General features: G+C 39.0%; 1 protein-coding gene across 2 annotated transcripts in view; it reads right to left on the reverse strand.

Annotated features, from left to right (window-relative positions):
- Positions 1-19096, reverse strand: part of STK32A (serine/threonine kinase 32A) — a 155095-nt gene that overhangs the window by 108198 nt on the left and 27801 nt on the right. For both annotated transcript variants that reach the window (XM_069102656.1, XM_069102657.1), the window contains exon 3: positions 587-642. In XM_069102656.1, the coding sequence (XP_068958757.1) occupies positions 587-642 (56 nt within the window). The remainder of the gene's footprint in view (positions 1-586; positions 643-19096) is intronic.

The raw sequence follows: 19096 nt of genomic DNA on the forward strand, positions 1-19096 counted from the left end.
GGCAGGGAAGAAGTAGAGGAGAGAAGAATGATTTTCTGGAGGATCTGGACTCTAAGGAGTCAGCTGATCTGGTCTTTGTGAAGTGCTACATGGGATTCCAGGGAGTGTCTCTTTAATACTATGCAGGTGAGTGAGATTTGTAGCCCTAGATGGTGGTACTAAGGGAAGCCCTTAAATTTTGGTTGCAGAAACTTTTTTTGACTAGTTATGGCTTAGGTAGTCTTGGGGTAAGAGTTTTGTGATGGGTCTCTTCTAAGAGAGGAAGGGCACCTAGAGGGTAGAATGGATTGGGAGGTAGGGGGCACTGGAACTGTTCTGGATGGGCATCTGCTATGTTTTCCTTAAGGCTTGTACTTTGAAGGAAATTAGACATTCTACAAAGTAGAAATGAAGTAGTCTGGCAATCCAGACATGGGGGACCCCTTATGCAAAGTCACAAAAGTAGGAGCATTCTAGTACACAGAGACCCTCTATCAGATCATTAGTCTCTAGAGTATTTTCCGTTATGATCTCATCAGATAAACAGTCTGGATATCCTTGCTGCTTTGGTTTGCTAGTAAAGGGTCAATTCAGTCTTGATCCTTACCTTTCCAAAACTGCCTTTCCCAATGGCACGCAAAATTTCAAAGTGATCAAAGTTGACTGTAAAAGAAACAAAAATGACAACATGGTAAGTTTTTGTTGACTAACCACTTGAGGTTTTTTGTGTCATTATACAGAGATTTTTAGAAAAATATAGATAGACTTGCATGAAATAATGAAAAGCAAAATGAGAAGAACCAGGAGAACATTGTATATAGTAACATCAAGGTTGTTTTAAGAACAACTTTGAGCTACTAAGTAATTTTGACTATTATAAATACCCAAATTATGGGTATTTATATGGACCTATGGGTATATTTTATGGACCTATGAAAGAAGATGCTATCTGAATCCGGAAAAAGAACTGAAAAATAAAAGCATGTATAAAATGATTTTGCATATATATACATATTTGTATCTAATGGCAGCCGTCTCTAGGGTGGAGGGGGAAGAAAAAAAGGGAAAAAAAAGAAACTTACATGTTAACTTTATTATTTATTTAAAAGAATAGCACGTTGCACATAATAGATTTGTAATTTCATGTGCAATCATCTTTTAAAGAATTTTACTATGTTATGGAAATGCTTGTTTTATTTCATAAATTAAATTATAAAATAAAGAGAAATTTATAAGAAGATAAAACTAAACAAAGGTTTTTAGACTCAGTTTTCTCTTCATGTGAGGTGTACTGGGAAGATAGGTGCAAAATAAGTTTCATCAATACTTTTCAAAATCCTTCTTGAATTGCTCCATGGCCTGTAATCAGTTCACATTTTTCTTGGAAGTTTTTGATGCAGGAGTTTTTACTTTGTTGACGTCCGGTTAGATGTTTTGATCTTTTTGTCCCCAAAAAAGGATTCTGTGGTCTGATTGTGCTTCTTCATCTTGCCAGCCAATTACTTGACTTTTGAGCTCTTTGCCACAGTAGAACTCTGCTTCCAGAGTGGAGAGAGCTGTGTCCAAAATTGCCGGGGTTTTCGCAAATGTTATCAGAGGTCTGAGGAGGGCGCCCTCTCTACAGCCACCACAAGCTCTGGCACACTTGCATTTTTCACCCCAGGACCACTGCCCAAGACCCTACCCAGATCCAGGTAGGTCAAAGTAAGAGCAATTACCCTCTGAATGGTTGCTTGGTCCCCTTACTATCTTCAGGCCAAGAGCTCTGGAGGCAGCCACCTGGCAGCAGCTGTAGCTGCAGCACCTCTCACACCTGGGGCAGGGGCTGGACTGTGTTCTTCCATCACCCAGTTTCAACAGAGTTCCCCACTGACCTTTTGCTTTCTCTTTGGCATTTATGGGTTGAGCAGTCTGGAAACTACCCCAGCTGCTGGTGATTCACTCTCCTGAAGTCTGTAAGATTCTTGAGGGCAGGGATTATTTTCCATTTTGCCTTTGGTACCCTCAGCAACTAGCTTAGCCCCTTGCACATAATAGGAACTTAATAAGTGTTCATTGGGTAACAGAATCAACACCTTTTCTATATAATAACAATAAAATTCCAGAAACAATAATAGAAATGGAGATGATGCCCACACAGTCTGCTCTGGTGCAGGACCTCATTGCTTCACCTCTAGACTGGGGCACCAGCCTGCTCATTTGTTTCTTTCCTTCAAGTCTCTTCCCATTCCATCACATCCTCCCACTCAGGTGCCAAAGTAAGCTTCCTAAAGTTCAGGCCTGACCATCAATAAACTCTGTTGTGTTGTTTGTGACCAACTCTTGGTGACCCCAATAAACTCTATCAGCAGCCCGTTATTACCTCTAGAATCAAATATAAATGTATTTTATAACCTTTTAAACTCTTTCTATCTTTCCAAGCATTGCTTTCCTCCAGCTCTTCTCCAGGATCACTGGCCTTGTCGCTCCTCTCATACAATTCTGTGCCTTTTCATTAGATGCCTCCCATGCCTGTATTACATTCCTTCCTCACCACTGTCTCCTGGCTTCCTTTAAGATTCAACTCAAATCCCACCTTCTGCAAGGGGCCTTTCTGGCCCCCCCCCCTCCCATCTTACCTTCCTTCCCCATTTACATTGCATCTATCTTTTATGTACATAGTTGTTTGCATATTTTCTCCTGCATTAGAATGTGAGTTCCTTGAGGGCAGGCAACTTGTTTTTGTTTCTCTGTATCCCTAGCACATAGTATGTGCCTAATACTTGTTTTCTCACAAAAACGAGTGCCAAGTGTTAACAACCATATGAAATAATGTTCAAATCAAAACAACCCCAAAGTTTACCTCAAACCCAGCAATTTGGCAAACTGACAGAAGATGGAAATATTTAATTTTGTAGGGGGTGGGGAAAAATGAGCACAGCAGTGCATTGTTGGAGCTGTGAATTTGAAAAATGATTTGGAATTATGCAAATAGAATGGTGAAAACATCCATGCTTTTTGACCAGAGATTCTACTGTTAGGTACAGATATCCCCCAAGGAGGTCACTGACAAAAGAAAAGGTACATACACAGCAGAGTGTTTCTAGCTGCACTTTTTGTGGTAGCAAAGAACAGGAAGCAAAGTAGATGCCAGTTGACTGTGGAATGGCTAAATCAATTGTGGCAGATGAATGTTAAGGGCAGCTAGGTCGTTCAGTGGATAGAGTGCCAGGCCTGGAGTCAAAAAAGACTCATCTTCTTGAGTTCAAATCTGACCTCAGTCACTTACTAGCTATGTGACCCTGGGCAAGTCACTTCACCCTGTTAACCTCAGTTTTCTCATCTGTAAAATGAGTTGGAGATGGAAATGAAAACCACTCCATTATCTTTGCTAAGAAAATTCATATGGGGTCATGAAAAGTCAGACACAACCAAACAACAACAAAAGATGAATGTTATGTAATACAATATTACCTTGCTGTAGGAAATAATGATGATATAAACAGAGAAGTATGGAAAGACTTACATGAATTGATGCAAAAAGAGACAGGAAAACATTTATAACATTTGCAGAGATACTACATCTATGTAAATGTTAAGAATAAACACCACCAAACAACTGAAGTGAATGCTGTAATATTATAAAAAAACAAGCCTGACCCCAAAAAGAGATATGAGAAGATACCTCTCCCTTTTCCTGTATAGAGGAGTAAGGGACAGTGAGTGGGAAAGATTGCATATATTATTTGATTTTTTAATGTATTGATTGATTTTGCTGATTTAAAAAATTATTTTTAAACTCTCTGGGCAAAGGAGGGAGAGAGAAATGGTGGAAATCTAAGTGACTTAAGAATATGAGATATTGGGGGATGGAGCCAAGATGGCAGCATAGAAGCAGGAAAATTCCCTGAGCTCCCCCCATAACCACCTACAAAATATGACTCTAAATAAACTTTAGAGCTACAGAACCCACAAAGTGACAGAGAGAAACAAACCTCCCGCTGAAGACAGCCTGGAAGGCAGACAGAAAGGGTTCATCACAGCATGCTGGGAGCCGTGCCCAGCCCCGCCTGAGTCTGCAGGTTTTAGCCCCAGGGTGGACCCAGCCAGCCTTGGCTGGAGGAACTTAGGGAAAGTGGATCACCAGCAGTTGTGTAGGTTTCCAGAATTATCAATCCATAAATGCCAAAGGCAAAGTAAAAGGTCAATGTGGACTTTGGGAACAGGGGGACTGAGAGTGCAGTCTAGCCTTTGCCCCTGGAGGGAAAAGCAGTTGAGGCATGGTGCCACCACCATGTGGCTGCTTCAGAGGTCCTGGACTGCAGATTGTAGGGGAACCAAGCAACCTTTCTGAGGGGTAATTGCTCTTGCTTTAACCTGCTTGGATCTGGATTGCTATCTTGGGTGGAGGTCCTGGGCTGCATGACCAAGTTCCAGAACCTGTGAAGGCTTCTGGAAGGCACCCAACTAATAGCTCTGGCATCTGTGAGAACCCCAGCGATTTAGGACAAAGCTCTCTTCTCTGGAAGCAGAATTTGACTGTGGCAAAAAGCTCAAAAGTCAAGTAATTGAGTGGCAACATAAACAAGCAAAGTAAGCCAAGCAAGCACAGCAATCCCACTTTGGTCTCCTTTTTGGGGGACAAAAATGATCAAAGCATGGAATGGCAGGAAGACAACAAAGACAGAACTCCTGCACCAAAAGCTTCCGAGAAAAATATGAACTGGCTACAGGCCATAGAAGAGCTTAAGAAGCATTTTGAAAACCAAATAAGAGAAGTGGAGGAAAAATTGGGAAGAGAAATGAGAATGGTGCAAAAAAATCATGAAAAGAGAGTCAACAACCTGACTGAAGAAAGTAACGCCTTAAACAATAGACTAACAAAATGGCAAAAGCCAATGAGGAGAAGAATGCCTTAAAAAGCCAAATTTGCCAGGTGGAAAAAGAATCTCAAAAGCTCACTGAAGAGAATCATTCCTTCAGAATTAGATTGGAGCAAACGGAAGCTAGTGACTTTATGAGAACTCAAGATACTATTAAACAGATCCAAACAAATGAAAAAATAGAAAAGGCAATGTGAAATATCTCATTGGAAAAACCACTGACCTGGAAAACATATCCAGAAGAGATAATTTAAAAATTATTGGACTACCTGAAAGCCATGTTCAAAAAAAGAACCTAGAAATCATCCTTCAAGGAATTCTCAAGGAAAATTGTCTTGATGTTTTAGAACCACAGGGTGAAATAGAGGTTGAAAGAATCCACTGATCACCTCTTGAAAAAGATCCCCAAAAGAAAACTCCTAGGAATATTATAGCCAGGTTCCGGAGTTCCCAGATCAAGGAGAAAATATTACAAGCAGCCAAGAAGAAACAATTAGAATATTGTGGAAACACAACCAGGATAACACAGGATCTGGCAGCTTCTACATTGAGGGGTAGAAGGACTTAGAATATGATATTCCGGAGGTCAAAGGAACTGGGATTAAAACCAAGAATCACCTACCCAGCAAAACTGAGTATCATGTTTCAGGGGGAAAATATGGTCATTCAGTGGAATAGAGGACTTTCAAGCTTTCTTGGTGAAAAAACCAAAGTTGAATAGAAAATTTGACATTCAGATACAAGAAGCAAGAGAAGCATGAGAAGGTAAACAGGAAAAAGAAATCATAAGGAACTTATCAAAGTTGAACTATTTACATTCCTGCATGGAAAACAATGATGATTGTAACATATGAAACTTTTTTCAGCATGAGGCTAGTTGAAGGAAATATAAATGTATATATATATATATACATATATATACACATATATATTTGCCTATATATTTTGCCTTTCCTTTCTTCCCCTCCATTGTAACAGTTTTCCCTTGCCTTTTCTATATGAGATAATTTACCCATTCTGTCTCTCCATATCTCCTCACATTATATTCCTCTCTCCTCTCAATTTCACCTTTTAAGTATCATCCCTTCCTATTCAATTGATTCTGTGCCCTCTGTCTATGTTTACTTGTACATATATATACACATACTCACATATGTATTCATGTGCGTGTATACCCTCCTATATATATATATATATATGTATACATAAAAGAAAGGCAAAAGGAAATGGGTCAAGCTTACTCTCATTTAATTTGGCTTAGGGAGGGAATGACATACATACTAAATAGGGTATCTCGCCCCACAGGAGAGTAGGGGGGAAGGGGATGAGAGGGGGGGATGATGGAGGGGAGGGCATGTTGGGGGGGAGGGTAGTTAGAAGCACACACTTTTGAAAATGGACAGGTGACCCTGTAGAGAATAGTAGAGAATAGAACAAGTGGGGGGTGGGATAGGATGGAGGGAAATACAGTCACTCTTTCACAATATATCCACTATGGAAATGTTTTGTGTAGCTACACAAGTACAACCTATATTGAATTGCTTATCTTCCCAGTAAGGTTGGGTGATGAGGGAGGAAGGGAAAGAATCTGGAATTCAAAGTTTTAAAATCAAATGTTTAAAAAAATTATTATGATTATGATTTTTACATGCAACTGGGAAATAAAATATACAGGCACTGGGGTATGGAGATCAATCTTGCCTTACCAGAAAGTTGGAGGGGGAATGGGGGAAGATACAGGAGACAGTAAATTGGGAGAGGGGGTATACAGTGAGCTTGCTGTTTTGGGATGGTGGGTAGGGGAAAGACAGGTAGAAAATCTGTAACTCAGAATCTTGTGGAAATGAATGATGTAAACTAAAAATAAGCATAAAATTTAATTTTAAGATATAAATAAATAAGAAAAAACTTAAAAAAAGAATGACATCAATAGAAACCTATAAATTTAAAAGATATTATTACTCAATAGATTGTTGAATTTAAGGCTACCTTTATGGATGAGAGAACAGATTAATTAATGTATCACAGCTAGTAAACAGAATAACCTATATGTGTAGCCCTTTAAATCGAAGTTGACTTTTTAAAAATTCATTATGCCTTTTCAATTCACTTTCACCACTGCCCAGCACACCCACTTGATGGGATGAGTGACTATTAGCAACCTGGTAGCTGAAGTGCCCTAGTGAATATGTCCTTAAAAATCTCAGGTCCTAGTGAAGTGTTAGGGCCTCAAGTTCTAGGGATAATCCATGGTATTCATACCTTTATTTCCAGTCAATTAGAGAGAAGAGAAAGAATTCCAGTCCTGACCTTCTTTGCCTGAAGCCACTTCCATGTGTGACAACTCAGTTTACTGAGGAGGCCAGTGTTGAATGTAAAATGGCAGAAAGTAAGATATTATTACTCATTTATTCCAGCTCCTTCTTGAGTTGTATACTAAGTAGTAAGCAAAACCTCCATAATTCAGGCTGAGATGGAGAGGCCAGTCTCAATGATGTGACTGAGTTATATCGTCATTATATGTATTTTATGTAACCTACATTATATGTATTTCATATATCTCACATTTAAAAATTGTTTTTATTGAAATGCAATTGTACCCATCATTCTCATCACTGAATTTATCTATTATTCTACAAAGAACTTTATATACCTTGCCTCATTTGCTCATTTCCTGACAGCAAGCCCATAAGGCTGACAGGACAAATAGTAAATTCATAGCCCATCATTAAGGGCTGTTCTGTACTCCCCCCCACCCCAATCTCAAGACTTTGGGCTTACATGGACTGGGTCTGGTTGTAAGGGCTGACCCCAAGAAGGCTGTTTTCTCTTTTCAGCTCAGAGCCCCTACCTAGATCACTCCAGGAAAATCTCAAAATATATACTCATGTTACTGTTTGTGTTTAGGTTTCCCCAAATGTGGGGAATAAGGGCCCCAATTGTGGTGCAGGCACTCAATATAAATGTCTGCTGGGAATGGGTAGCTTTTATTTCACCATCCCCACTCCCTTCTTGAAAGTGCATTAAGATGCAAAGGACTCACAGTACATGACCAGATTAAAGAATCAACACAAAACACTCATATATCATTGAACTTCTGAAGGTGAAGCCACTTTGGAGTCTACTGAATAAACAACCCCTTCAATGCAGCTCAGTTATCGAAGAGAGCTGACAAAGTCCGTATTTCACTAACCACCTCTTACCCACCAACATAGCATGGCTATAGTACTTTGACTATAGGGAAATACTTCTTTAAGAGACACATAGTTTAGGAAATCTCTCTCCAGGAGACTCAAACACTCCATCTCTAGAACTTGGGGTCACCCACAGGACTAAATCACAAAGCTAGGGCTGCTTAGTAAATATTATATTTATAAATATATATTTAATATAAATATATTTAATATAAATATATATAGAAATAAAAATTATATTCCAGGATCATCCTGCTTAAGGTATTCAAAATCTCTCTTCCTCTACACAGAATGCTTGGGCTCAGGACCAGTGTACTTGAATTTATATCTCAAACCCATGCAAACACATTTGTCATGGCCAGGTGCTTCTGTAGGGACTCTATAAATGTAGCTGCCCTAGCTACTATATAATGGGCAGGGCAAGTCCATTCTTAGAAACTCTAGCTTCTGTCCTGTGTTCAGAAAAGGAAAGAGAAAGACAAGACAGGAACCTGAGGTCCAGTAATATTCCTTTCAGGTCACCTGAACAATATGTGCTTCATATGGCAAGCTACCGTTAACCATTCTTAAGGGAAGGGGAGAGACATTCTGGTCTGAGAGTTCAAGGAAAAGAAAGTCTTTGAAAAGGTCAACCTGAGGCGGCTAGGTGGTGCAGTGAATAGAATGCTGGCCCTAGAGTCAGGAGGATCTGAGTTCAAATCTGGTCTCAGACACTTAACATACTTACTTAGCCGTGTGACTTTGGGCAAGTCACTTAACACCAATTGCCCTCCAAAAAAAAAAGAAAAGAAAAAAATGTCAAGCTGGGGTCTCAGCTGTCTTAGATATATCACAGGGAAAGGGTGGTTCTTCCAATAAGTGACTGGTCTCCTATACTCCCATCACTCCAGTATTACTACCTTCACTTTGTAGAGAAGGTTACTGAGTTTCAGAGAAGTAAAATTCACATGGTCAAAGTCACATGGCTAGTAAATGGCAGATGTGGGACTGGAACCCAGGTCTTCTGATGAGATCTGGGACCCTTACTACAACTTTTCAACTACATCTGAAAGAGATTCTTCTGTGGCTTGAAATTGCTACTTCTATACAATTCAATTCACTTCAGGTCAGTTCAACAAAGCCTTCCTGTCACTTAGATTTCGTCAACTTCACCCTATAGTACTCTATAGGAGCCAAAGCTACCCAATTTGGGAAAAACACAAAACACTCAATGTTAGAAGCAGAGCTGAAACCAGGTCGTGTTTGCTTTTCCAGGAATATGTGGTCTTTGAGCATGAAAAACGGCAGCTCACTATAGCAACAGAACAAGCACCAACATTAAATTATGGCTTTGTTCTACCCACTGTCAGAGGATAGATAGATTATATTCAACTTGTATATAGGCCTTGCTGTGACTTTATCCTTCCTTTTGGATAGATTTTACCTCAAAAAGTATACTTGGAAAGGGAGGAAAGGTGCATACAGAATCTAGCCTCCAACCAAACACACCTCCTTTAGATAGTTTAGAGTTTGCAATATTACATGAGACAGAAATCCGAGTTTCTCTGCATTTCAAAATTCATAAGGTAAAACAGTGGCTCATTTATTCTATTCAACTTAATACACACTTATTAATAATCTCTATGTGCAATTAGGGCCTTCTTGGAATGGCAGAAGGAAAGAGTGCTTTGGATCAGGAAGACCCAGGTTCAAGTCTTGTCTCTGACACATACTGGGTGTGTGACTCTGAACACTTCATTTAGTCTTTTGGTTTTCTAGGAAACTCTCTGAGATAATCAGTTGTAGGGAAAATGCTCGTTCTGCACCTCTCTTTTGATTTCTTTTGGAGCACTGAGGTATTTTAAGATTACAACTATAGGGTATCACTGAGATAATTGGGTTAAAAAGATAGTCTTAGTTTTGTTTTTGTTTTTCCCCACCAGTGAACAGCTTGAGATTGTTAGATGCATTGCACAATCTCCCAAATGGAATCTAGCCCACTTTTCCTCATATGCAGTTTTGGGTCCAATTCACTGTCCATCTGTGGTGCCTGTCCCAGATACATGAACTGATACACTAGCTCAAAGGACTGACCTTCCAATGAGATGTCATTATCTAGACAACAGTCACATTTAATTTCTACTTTTTTGACAGCTCCACTCCCCATTAGTCATTTTTGTTCTGTCCTTTCCACTCCAAGGATGGTTCTTCACAAGAATGAAAATAGAAGGAAGATTAAAATTGAGGAGCAGTACCTTCTCACTATAGTTTTCGTCACCCTACCCATCTCAAGCAATAGTCCTATTCATTTTTTGATCATTACTTTTTCCATATGTGTGTGTATACATATATACACATATATACCTACATACACATATAACCTTTTTATTATCCTTAACTTTTCTTGCCAGAATCAATGCTTTATTCCATGCTTTAGCCTTCCTGATACTGTTCTTACAGTACTGACAGTTAGCTGACAAACATTAATTAAGCACTTACTATATGCCACATACTGCACCATTCTTTCTAATCATTCTCTGTTAACTGTCCCTTACATACATCCAAGTTCTGTACATCTTCCCTACCCCCTATACACAATGGGCTTAGTTTTTTTTCCTGTTAACAAGAATTTATTTTCTCTCCTTCTACCCCCTTAGAAAATCTTGTCACAAATGTTCATAGCAAAACAAAATAAATTCCCAGTGCCCATGCCCAAAAGCATGTGCCTCATTCTGCATATTTAGTCTGTCACCTCTCTGTCAAGATGTGGGTAATATTCTTCATCAGTCCTCTGAAAACATGATTGGTCATTGCATCAATTGGAGTTCTTAAGATGTTCAAAGTTATCTTTCTTTACAATGTTGTTTTTATAGTTTAAATTGTTTTTATTGTATTCACTTCACTCTGCATTAATTTATGCAAAGCTTTGTAGGTATCTCTGGGACTGTCCCTTTCCATCATTTCTTATGGCACAATAGCATTCCATCATATTCAGATGATGATTACTTCAACTATTCTCTAACTCATGGGGAGCCCTTTACTCCCTAGTTCTTTGTCACTATGAAAAAAAGAATGAAATACATAAATTTTTCAAATCAAAGTTGGTTGATGAATTTCCTAGTCTCTTTAGGTTAGTCCTTCTTTTCTTATAGGAATTATCTCCCAAAATCTAAGGTGAAAATCAGGCTATGCTGTTTAAAAGTGTTCAGCCTACAATAAAAGAGACTGAGGCAGAGCTCTGAGCCAATGGTACTTTATTAAAGGGTCCACGGTGTCCTCTAATGAAGCCGACCTCACATCTTCCTCATGAGCTGAGATACTCCCTTCCTCCAGAGCCTTATTTTTTGTAAGGTTTGATACTTGGTTTGACACCTGAATACTCTGGAGGGGCTATACAAAATACAGAATCCCACTGATCTTACTTTGAGGGCCAAAAATGATATATCAGCTAAAAATGGTACATTAGTGGGGGGAAGGGTGTATTGGATTGGGGGAAGGATGGGGCATCACCACTGACTAAGTAGTCATAAGATGGTCATAAGATGATCACCTGTTCGTGTTAGACAAAAGAAAGTAGTCCAAAGGTACAAAGACAAGTTAGGAGACTGCTCGTGTTGGACAAGAGAGAATGTCTGGAGGTACAAAAATAAGTTGGAGGAATTTTCATGTAATTGAGTCATCTCTGCCACCCTGGGCTTGGTCACCTAATAAGGGAAAACAAGGTCGGAGGGCCTCTAATTAGCTTCCCCCGACTAAGCGAGTGTACTTATAATCTGTAGTTCACAGCTCTGGGGGCTAACATACAGAATTAATAATCACTACCTCTGTGGAATCATATCAAGCTGTTTAATACTTATTGGAAACGAGCAGGGATCTAAATCATTTTTCACAATGTTTGACTCTTCTCTTTGCTTTTACCATAAATTGTGAGATAGAATGATTATTTCTCAGTAAGGTTCCCACCATTTCTACTTCAGGAACCATTTCCTAACAGACATTAGTCAGTGAGAAACAGATCTAGAATGAGATTTCCTTTTATTGGTTCTTCTACTTATTGATTTTTAAGAATGAAATTATCATTGATGGAGAGCAAGGTATTATTAGTTTCTCTGCTTTGGGTAGAAAGAGAGATTCAATAATGTCCAGATAACTGAAATCTCTATCACTATTACATCATTTATCTATGCCAGTTTGGCAATCAATTTTTGCAACTCCTCATCTGTTTCTCTTTTCTGCCCAAGTGCCCTGGAGTACACTTCAGTGACAATATCATTTCTCAAAGGACCATAAATTTAGAGCTGGAAGAGACCTTAAGCATCACCTACTCAAGCCTCCTCATACTACACATAAGGAAACTGAGCCCCAGAGAGGTAAAGTTTGGGCATAGAGTGAGGTACTTATAAACCAAGATTTCAACTTAGGTCCTCTGCATCCAGGTCTGACACATTTTTTGCTACAGCATACTGCTTGTAGGATTGGTAGTATGAGCAACCAAATAATATGCCAGTGGATATCAAACATTTGCTCACAGAGCCACAGAAGTATGAAAGAAGAGAGCATACATAAACAAAAATGAAAATAGTGAAGCAGCCATTTCTTGAGGGAGGTAAGAGCCTCTTTAATAATATTTGTTTTTAATGACATTTTCTGATATAACGTAAGCTCTTTGAAGGCCTGAACTATATTACCCTTTGGCTTTGTATTCCTAGGACCTGCCATGTACCTACCCCTTAAAATGGGCTTAATAAAACTTACTGATTATTGATTGTGGCCCATCTTAGGCCACACAACAATCATCTTTGAAGATGTTAGAGAACTAAATGATTCCCTGTCTTCTTCCCCAAGTTAAACATGAACTATACATAAACTCTAAAGCAGTGACTTGACTCTCCTGGCACATGCCATGTCATGTCTCTTCCTTGGGGTACTTTGTTGCTTCAGCTATTATTCTGGCTTGCCTCTGTAGCTGGCAAGTTGACATTTGGTCAGCAGTTACAGTTGTCTGTCCCCTTCTCCACAGGGGTTGGCTGCTTCTCTCGATGCAGGGGTTGGTCTGGAAGCAAGGCATACACAAACACACACACACTATATGTAACTACAAAAACCAACAAAGCTCACAGTGAGCTCCTTATATCATTGGTGTAGTGGAAAACACATGGGATTTAGATTTGTAAAACCTGGGTATAAATCCTGGCTTTGCCACATACATTTTGTGTAACCTTAGGCAAGGTAACTTTTGCCTCTTTGGATTCCATTTTCCTCATCCGTAAAATGTGGGGTTGGACTAGAAAAACTTGAAGATAATTTCAAGATCTAAATCTATTGACCTCACGATCTCTTAGAAACATCCATCCGTCTCTTAGAAATCATCCTTTGGAATTTTATAAGGAATGGAATAACCCTATAAGAAAGGATAGACTCCAGAGAAGACCTCTGTCTTTAGATGAAAACTCTCATCATCAGCCCACTATTAAAAAATCTCCATGATACTTATCTCTCATCTGTCATATTCCTCTAACCAATCCTGTGATTGCTGTCATCTTTCTATTACAGAGTTCTATTAGTTCATCACATGGAAAGGCAAAAATAAAAGGTATTTCTTTGGAGAAAAATATTTCTTTTTGATCTTTGAAGCATATCTAATTGGTTGATGGGTGACATTTTTCACACACGAAAACATCAGATAATTGTTTTGTTTGACAGCAGGGACTGTGTTGCTTTTCATTTATATATCCAGTGCCTCACATATAGTAAATACTCAATAACATTTTTTCTTTCATTCATTCAAGATAGTACTTTTTCTTGCTTAAGGCTGTTTTGATTTTATTTCCATGTAATATGTTTGAAATATTAATACTAACAACCAGAATTATAAGGGAATGTAAACAAACAATGGAAAACTTCTGATGTTACAACAACAGCATTTTAAATATAAAGCACTGCAGTTCAGACCTCCATCCAACCATTTTGGGTTCCAACATTCAATACTAAAGCCTGAGCTAAACACTGGGATTCATTAGGGAAATTGTTGATTATGTTCTTCACCCAAATACTTTCTACCAAATTCCCCTGCTCCAGTTCTAGCATTTCCTCATCTGAATATACCTTATCTATAATGCAGTCATATTCTAGTTACTTCCCTACTAGCCTATCCTGTATCTTTCTGAATAAGGTATGGTCTCCCTGAGTCATACTCCAATCATGGGTCTCATCCCACCAAACTTCACTGATATCTGAGATAAAATTTGCTTCCTTGCATAAAGATCTCTAGTTTAATTTGCTTCTCTCTTGTATTTTGTGAATTTGTGCATCAATATCTGAGGCCATGAAATTTTATAGCCAGATTCTTTCTTGAATTTTGTCTCCTGTGGATTTCAAAGTGGCTATACTATTCTTCTTCCTATGTTGTACCTATTGTCAATGATACGTAGCCTAACTGAAAACTGATTAGATAGTTTTATCCCCCCTTTCCATTTCAGTTTAAAATCCTTTTGATTGAATTTTCAGGTATCCAAAAATACATGCTTACCAGCCCTTCTAGATACAGTATCACTGGCCTGGAATCCTTTGTATATGTATTTTAAGTTATGGTCCAGAAATGTAAATCTCATTTCCAGATACCATCTTCTTAATTAGCTGTTGACTTCCTAAATCTTCCTTTCTTTTCTGAAATATCTAGCCTTTGATCAGTAGCAAAAATGAAAACACCACGTATTCATTTAGTGTCTCCCTCTCCCCAAGAGATGATATAAAAAGACCCTTCATGTTTTAAAGATTGTGTCATATCCACCTTGTATTTCCTTGATGTGTAGCAGAAGCTGTCTTCCTTCTCTTTCTGACTTCATCTGAATATGGTTCATTTCTGGATTGTAGCTTAAAAGAAAATAAATAGAGAAGCATTGCCAGGGATAGAACACACCTAAGAGGGCCTTTAGTGTTAAGAATGTATTTGTTGGGGCGGCCAGGTAGCACAGCGAGTAAGAGCACCGGCTTCAGTGTCAGGATGACCTGGGGATCAAATCTGAGCTCAGATACTCAGCACCACACCCAGAAATAACTGGCTGTGTAACCTTGAGCAAGTTACTTAACTCCGATTGCTTAAAAATAAAATTTAAAAAAAGAATGTATTTGTCTGGAATCTTATAAATCTACTCAAAACATCCTTATATGAAAAGTAAAGGAAGAGGAAGAAAACTATGTATGTATTAGAAAAGAGTACCCATAACATGGCATTCTCCAGCACAAACTCAAATGCCTATTGGAGGAGGCAGGGAAATTGCTCTTTATTGGAGAAAGGTTCAGGCTACTAGCCTCCCTGAAGCCAGATCACATGGATTGTATCGTCAGTACTTTGGAAAAGGAAGAAAATAGGAGTACGAGAAATTATTCTGGGGAGTTCCTGAGAAGATGAACCTGGAAACAAGAAAAGTTGGACCGAGCCAAGAGAGCAAGCAGGGATGGAGAGGCAACCTGTGGTCTGAGATCTGAGAAGAGAGAGATATGTGGGAGTGCCATACTGACACGACATCTCTGAACCTAGGAGTCCTGCTAGGATCCTGATGACTCAGAAGCCAACTGAGAGGTTTTTCTTATCTTTAGCCTTCCCTAAAAGATTCCACGAGAAAGAAGATATTGGACCTCAGGCTTTTACCACTGGGGCCATGAATTCTGAAATAAACGTGCAACTCTTCAGCCATCCAAAAGGCTTCCCAAGTATTTTCTGATTTGATCCTCAAAACAACCCTGGGAGGTAGGTGCTATTATTATCTCCATTTCACAGATGAGGAAACTGAGACAGCAGAAATGAAGTGGCTTGCCCAGGGTTACATGGCCATTACACAGTGTTTGAGGCTAGTTTTGAACTCATGTTTTCCTGACTCCATTTCCAGTGCTCTATCCACTATGCCATCTGGTTGCCTTGATTTTTTAATCAGATGGATAAAAACATAGATAACATGCTTATCAAATTCTAGATAATACAAAGCTAGAAAAGATAGTTATATTTATGTACCTCTATATAGGAAACATTTATACAAACATTAGTATAAATATATAGATGTATATATATATGTCACATACAGATACATAAGTGTGTGTATATTAACTATATGCATATTTACATATGTATGTGTATACATAATTATATATATACATACATAAGTATGTATGTATGTAGTGAAGCAGGTGCTAACTAATCTGAATTTGTAAAAGGGTGTTTCCTCATGAGGAGTTCCCTATACCAATAAACCAAAGGCTCCGTTTAAGAAAAAAGGTCAAGGCTTCCAAATTGCTTCAAAAACTTCATAAATAAAAGATGGGGGTGGCATAACTAAATAGTATTTCATCTGACAAAACACCTTGAAAGTTTTCTATGAGTCACTAGTGGGATGTGTCTGCCAGAATGGCCAGTGCAATTTTAGACAGAGGTGAGGGGGGCATTGTGCTGGGGGAGGGGATGATCTTGCTCTACTGTTCTCAGGTTAAACCAGAGCTGGAGTGCTTCATTCAGCTCTTGATGCCACATTTTAGGAAGCACAATGACAACTGGAAAAAGAAGATCAAGAGGTGAGGAGTCTTGAGAGCACGACATAAGAGGATCAATTGAAGAAATGATGGATGCTTAACTTGGAAAAGGAAAGGCTTAAAGAAGAACATGAAAATAATTTCCTTTTCTTTGTAGGGGAGAAGGCAGGGCAATTGGGGTTAAGTGACTTGCCCAAGGTCACACAGCCAGTGAGTCTTAAGTGTCTGAATCTGGATTTGAACTCAGGCCCTCCTGACTCCAGGGCCAGTGCTCTATTCACTGCACCACCTAGCTGCCCCCCAAATAATTTTCAAATAATAATATCTAGCGTTTATTTAGCACCTACTTTGTGCCAGGTACTGTGCAAATATTTTCTCATTTAATCCTCACACCAACACTGGGAGGTTGGGGCTATTATTATCCCCATTTTTTACAGTTGAGTAAGCTGAGGTAAACAAAGCTTAAGCCACTTGCTCAAGGTCACAAAAAGCTAGGAAGTGTCTGAAGCTATATTTGAACTCGGGTATTTTTAACTCTAGGCCTAGTGAATTAAACATTGAACCATCTAGCTATCCTTAAAGGGCTCTGACAATGAAGACGGATTAAACTTGTTTTCCAGGAAAGCCAGTTTAGTGCAAAGCATAGTGAATTTAGAGTCAGAAGGGCTGACTTTGAATCATGGCTTTGCTATTTACTATCTTTAGGAACTTGGGCAACACTTAGGCCCTCTGGTCTCCTTTAAGACAGTTCAAGTAACATCTCCTGCACTGGCTGGTTGTTGTCAATCATACTTGAAGACTGTGTCCAACTGTGGCTGATCAGACCAACACAAGGTTGTAAGGCTCTACCACAGGTTGGGCATAAATATCACCTTTCCTGTCCCTGCCCCCCAGCTACTAGTATTCTTCCTCTCAAAATTATCTTGTATTAATTTTGTATGTATTCTGTAAATAATGCAGTTATGTAACACACATGTCTATGTACATAAATACATATGTATTGTCTCTTCCATTAGAATATAAGCTCCTCGAGAGTAGGACAATGATTTGTTTAATGTAATTGTCCAAAATAATAATCATTTTTGTCTTGGTATCCCTAGTACCTATCAGAATTCTTGACATATAGCAGGTACTTAATAAGCTTGTTGAATGACTAAATGAATGAATGAACTATCTTGTAGATAGAGGCAGCTTGGGATAGGGAACGAATGCTGGATTTGGAGTCAGTTCTTATCTAGTATCTGATCTTACTATTTGTGTTGACCATAAGCAAATCTCTGGGCCTTGGTTTCCTCATTTGTAAAATGAGACAGTTGGGCAGGATAATCCCTTGAAGTCCCATTGACAAAACTGTAATCCTGACTTCCAGGGGTGGAGCCATGATGGTGGATTAGAGAAAGCTGAACTTTACCAAAATACATACTCCTTCAGACAACTTTAAAACAATGCCTCATTCTGGATTGAGAGAGCCAACAGAAGGTTGGAGTGAGACATTTGTCCAGCCTAAGACAATATATAATATAGAGGATAGAAAAAGAGATCTGTGACAGAGCAGGGATTGGGGGGGGGGGTGTTAGAATCTTGACCCAGAGCCCATGTGGATAAAACACCAGTGATAGGATTAATAGTGGTGGCAGCAGCAGCAGCAGCTTCAGGTGTCTTAAATCAGAGATAGTAAGGGCAGATTTGGCAACTGGTCAGAAAGAGATTACAGGGTACCCCTGTGCTAGCACTGGAAGTAGGACTAGATGCTGTTTGGCAACTCTGTTGTCTATACCCAGTTCTGGGTCATAGTTCAAGGGTAGAGAGGAACACTTTTGGTCAAGAGGGAGTGGAAGCCCTGAAAGGCAGTATCACTTCCTACCCCAAGGGATCAGGGACCCTAAGTAACAGTATCATTTCCTGTCCCAAGGGAGGAAAGGCCATGAGGAGAAATACTGATTGCAATTTCATGGGATCAGAGGCTATCCTGGGTAAGGACAAGATTACAGACCAAGAGAACAGTGACTATTACTCTTCTTCCCAGATAACGCCACCTTGGAAGCACCAAAAACTTCAACTCCCCCAGAACTAGCAATGAAAACAAAAGTACAAAAAAGCCTGAAATTCAAGACAGACTCCCTCCACCCCATGCTGGTAACATAGCTCAACATTAACATTGAATTCCAAATCAAGAAATAGGATGGGGAAATGAGCAAACAACAACAAAAAGAACCTGACCGTAAAAAAGTGACAGGGAAGATCAAGAAACAAACTCAGAAGACAATGATGTCAAAACAGTTACAAGCAAAACCTCACCAAAAAAAAAAAAAAAAAGGAATTGGACACACGTCCAATAAGAATTCCTAGAAGAGCTAAAAAATTGTTTTCAAAATCAACTGAGACTTGGAGAGGAAAATTTAGGTAAAGAAATAAAAGCAAACAAAGAAAAGTATGAAAAGACAAACTTGGTAAAAGAGAAATAAAATACTGAAGAAAGTAACTCTTTAAAATAGAATTGGCCTAGTGGATAAAGAGGTACAAAAGCTTACTGAAGAAAATAATTCTGTAAAAGTTAGA

This window comes from Petaurus breviceps, unplaced genomic scaffold, assembly GCF_028583685.1.
Source record: "Petaurus breviceps papuanus isolate PSGF00001 unplaced genomic scaffold, PetGlider_PUasm1.0 551, whole genome shotgun sequence".
Lineage (NCBI taxonomy): Eukaryota > Metazoa > Chordata > Mammalia > Diprotodontia > Petauridae > Petaurus > Petaurus breviceps.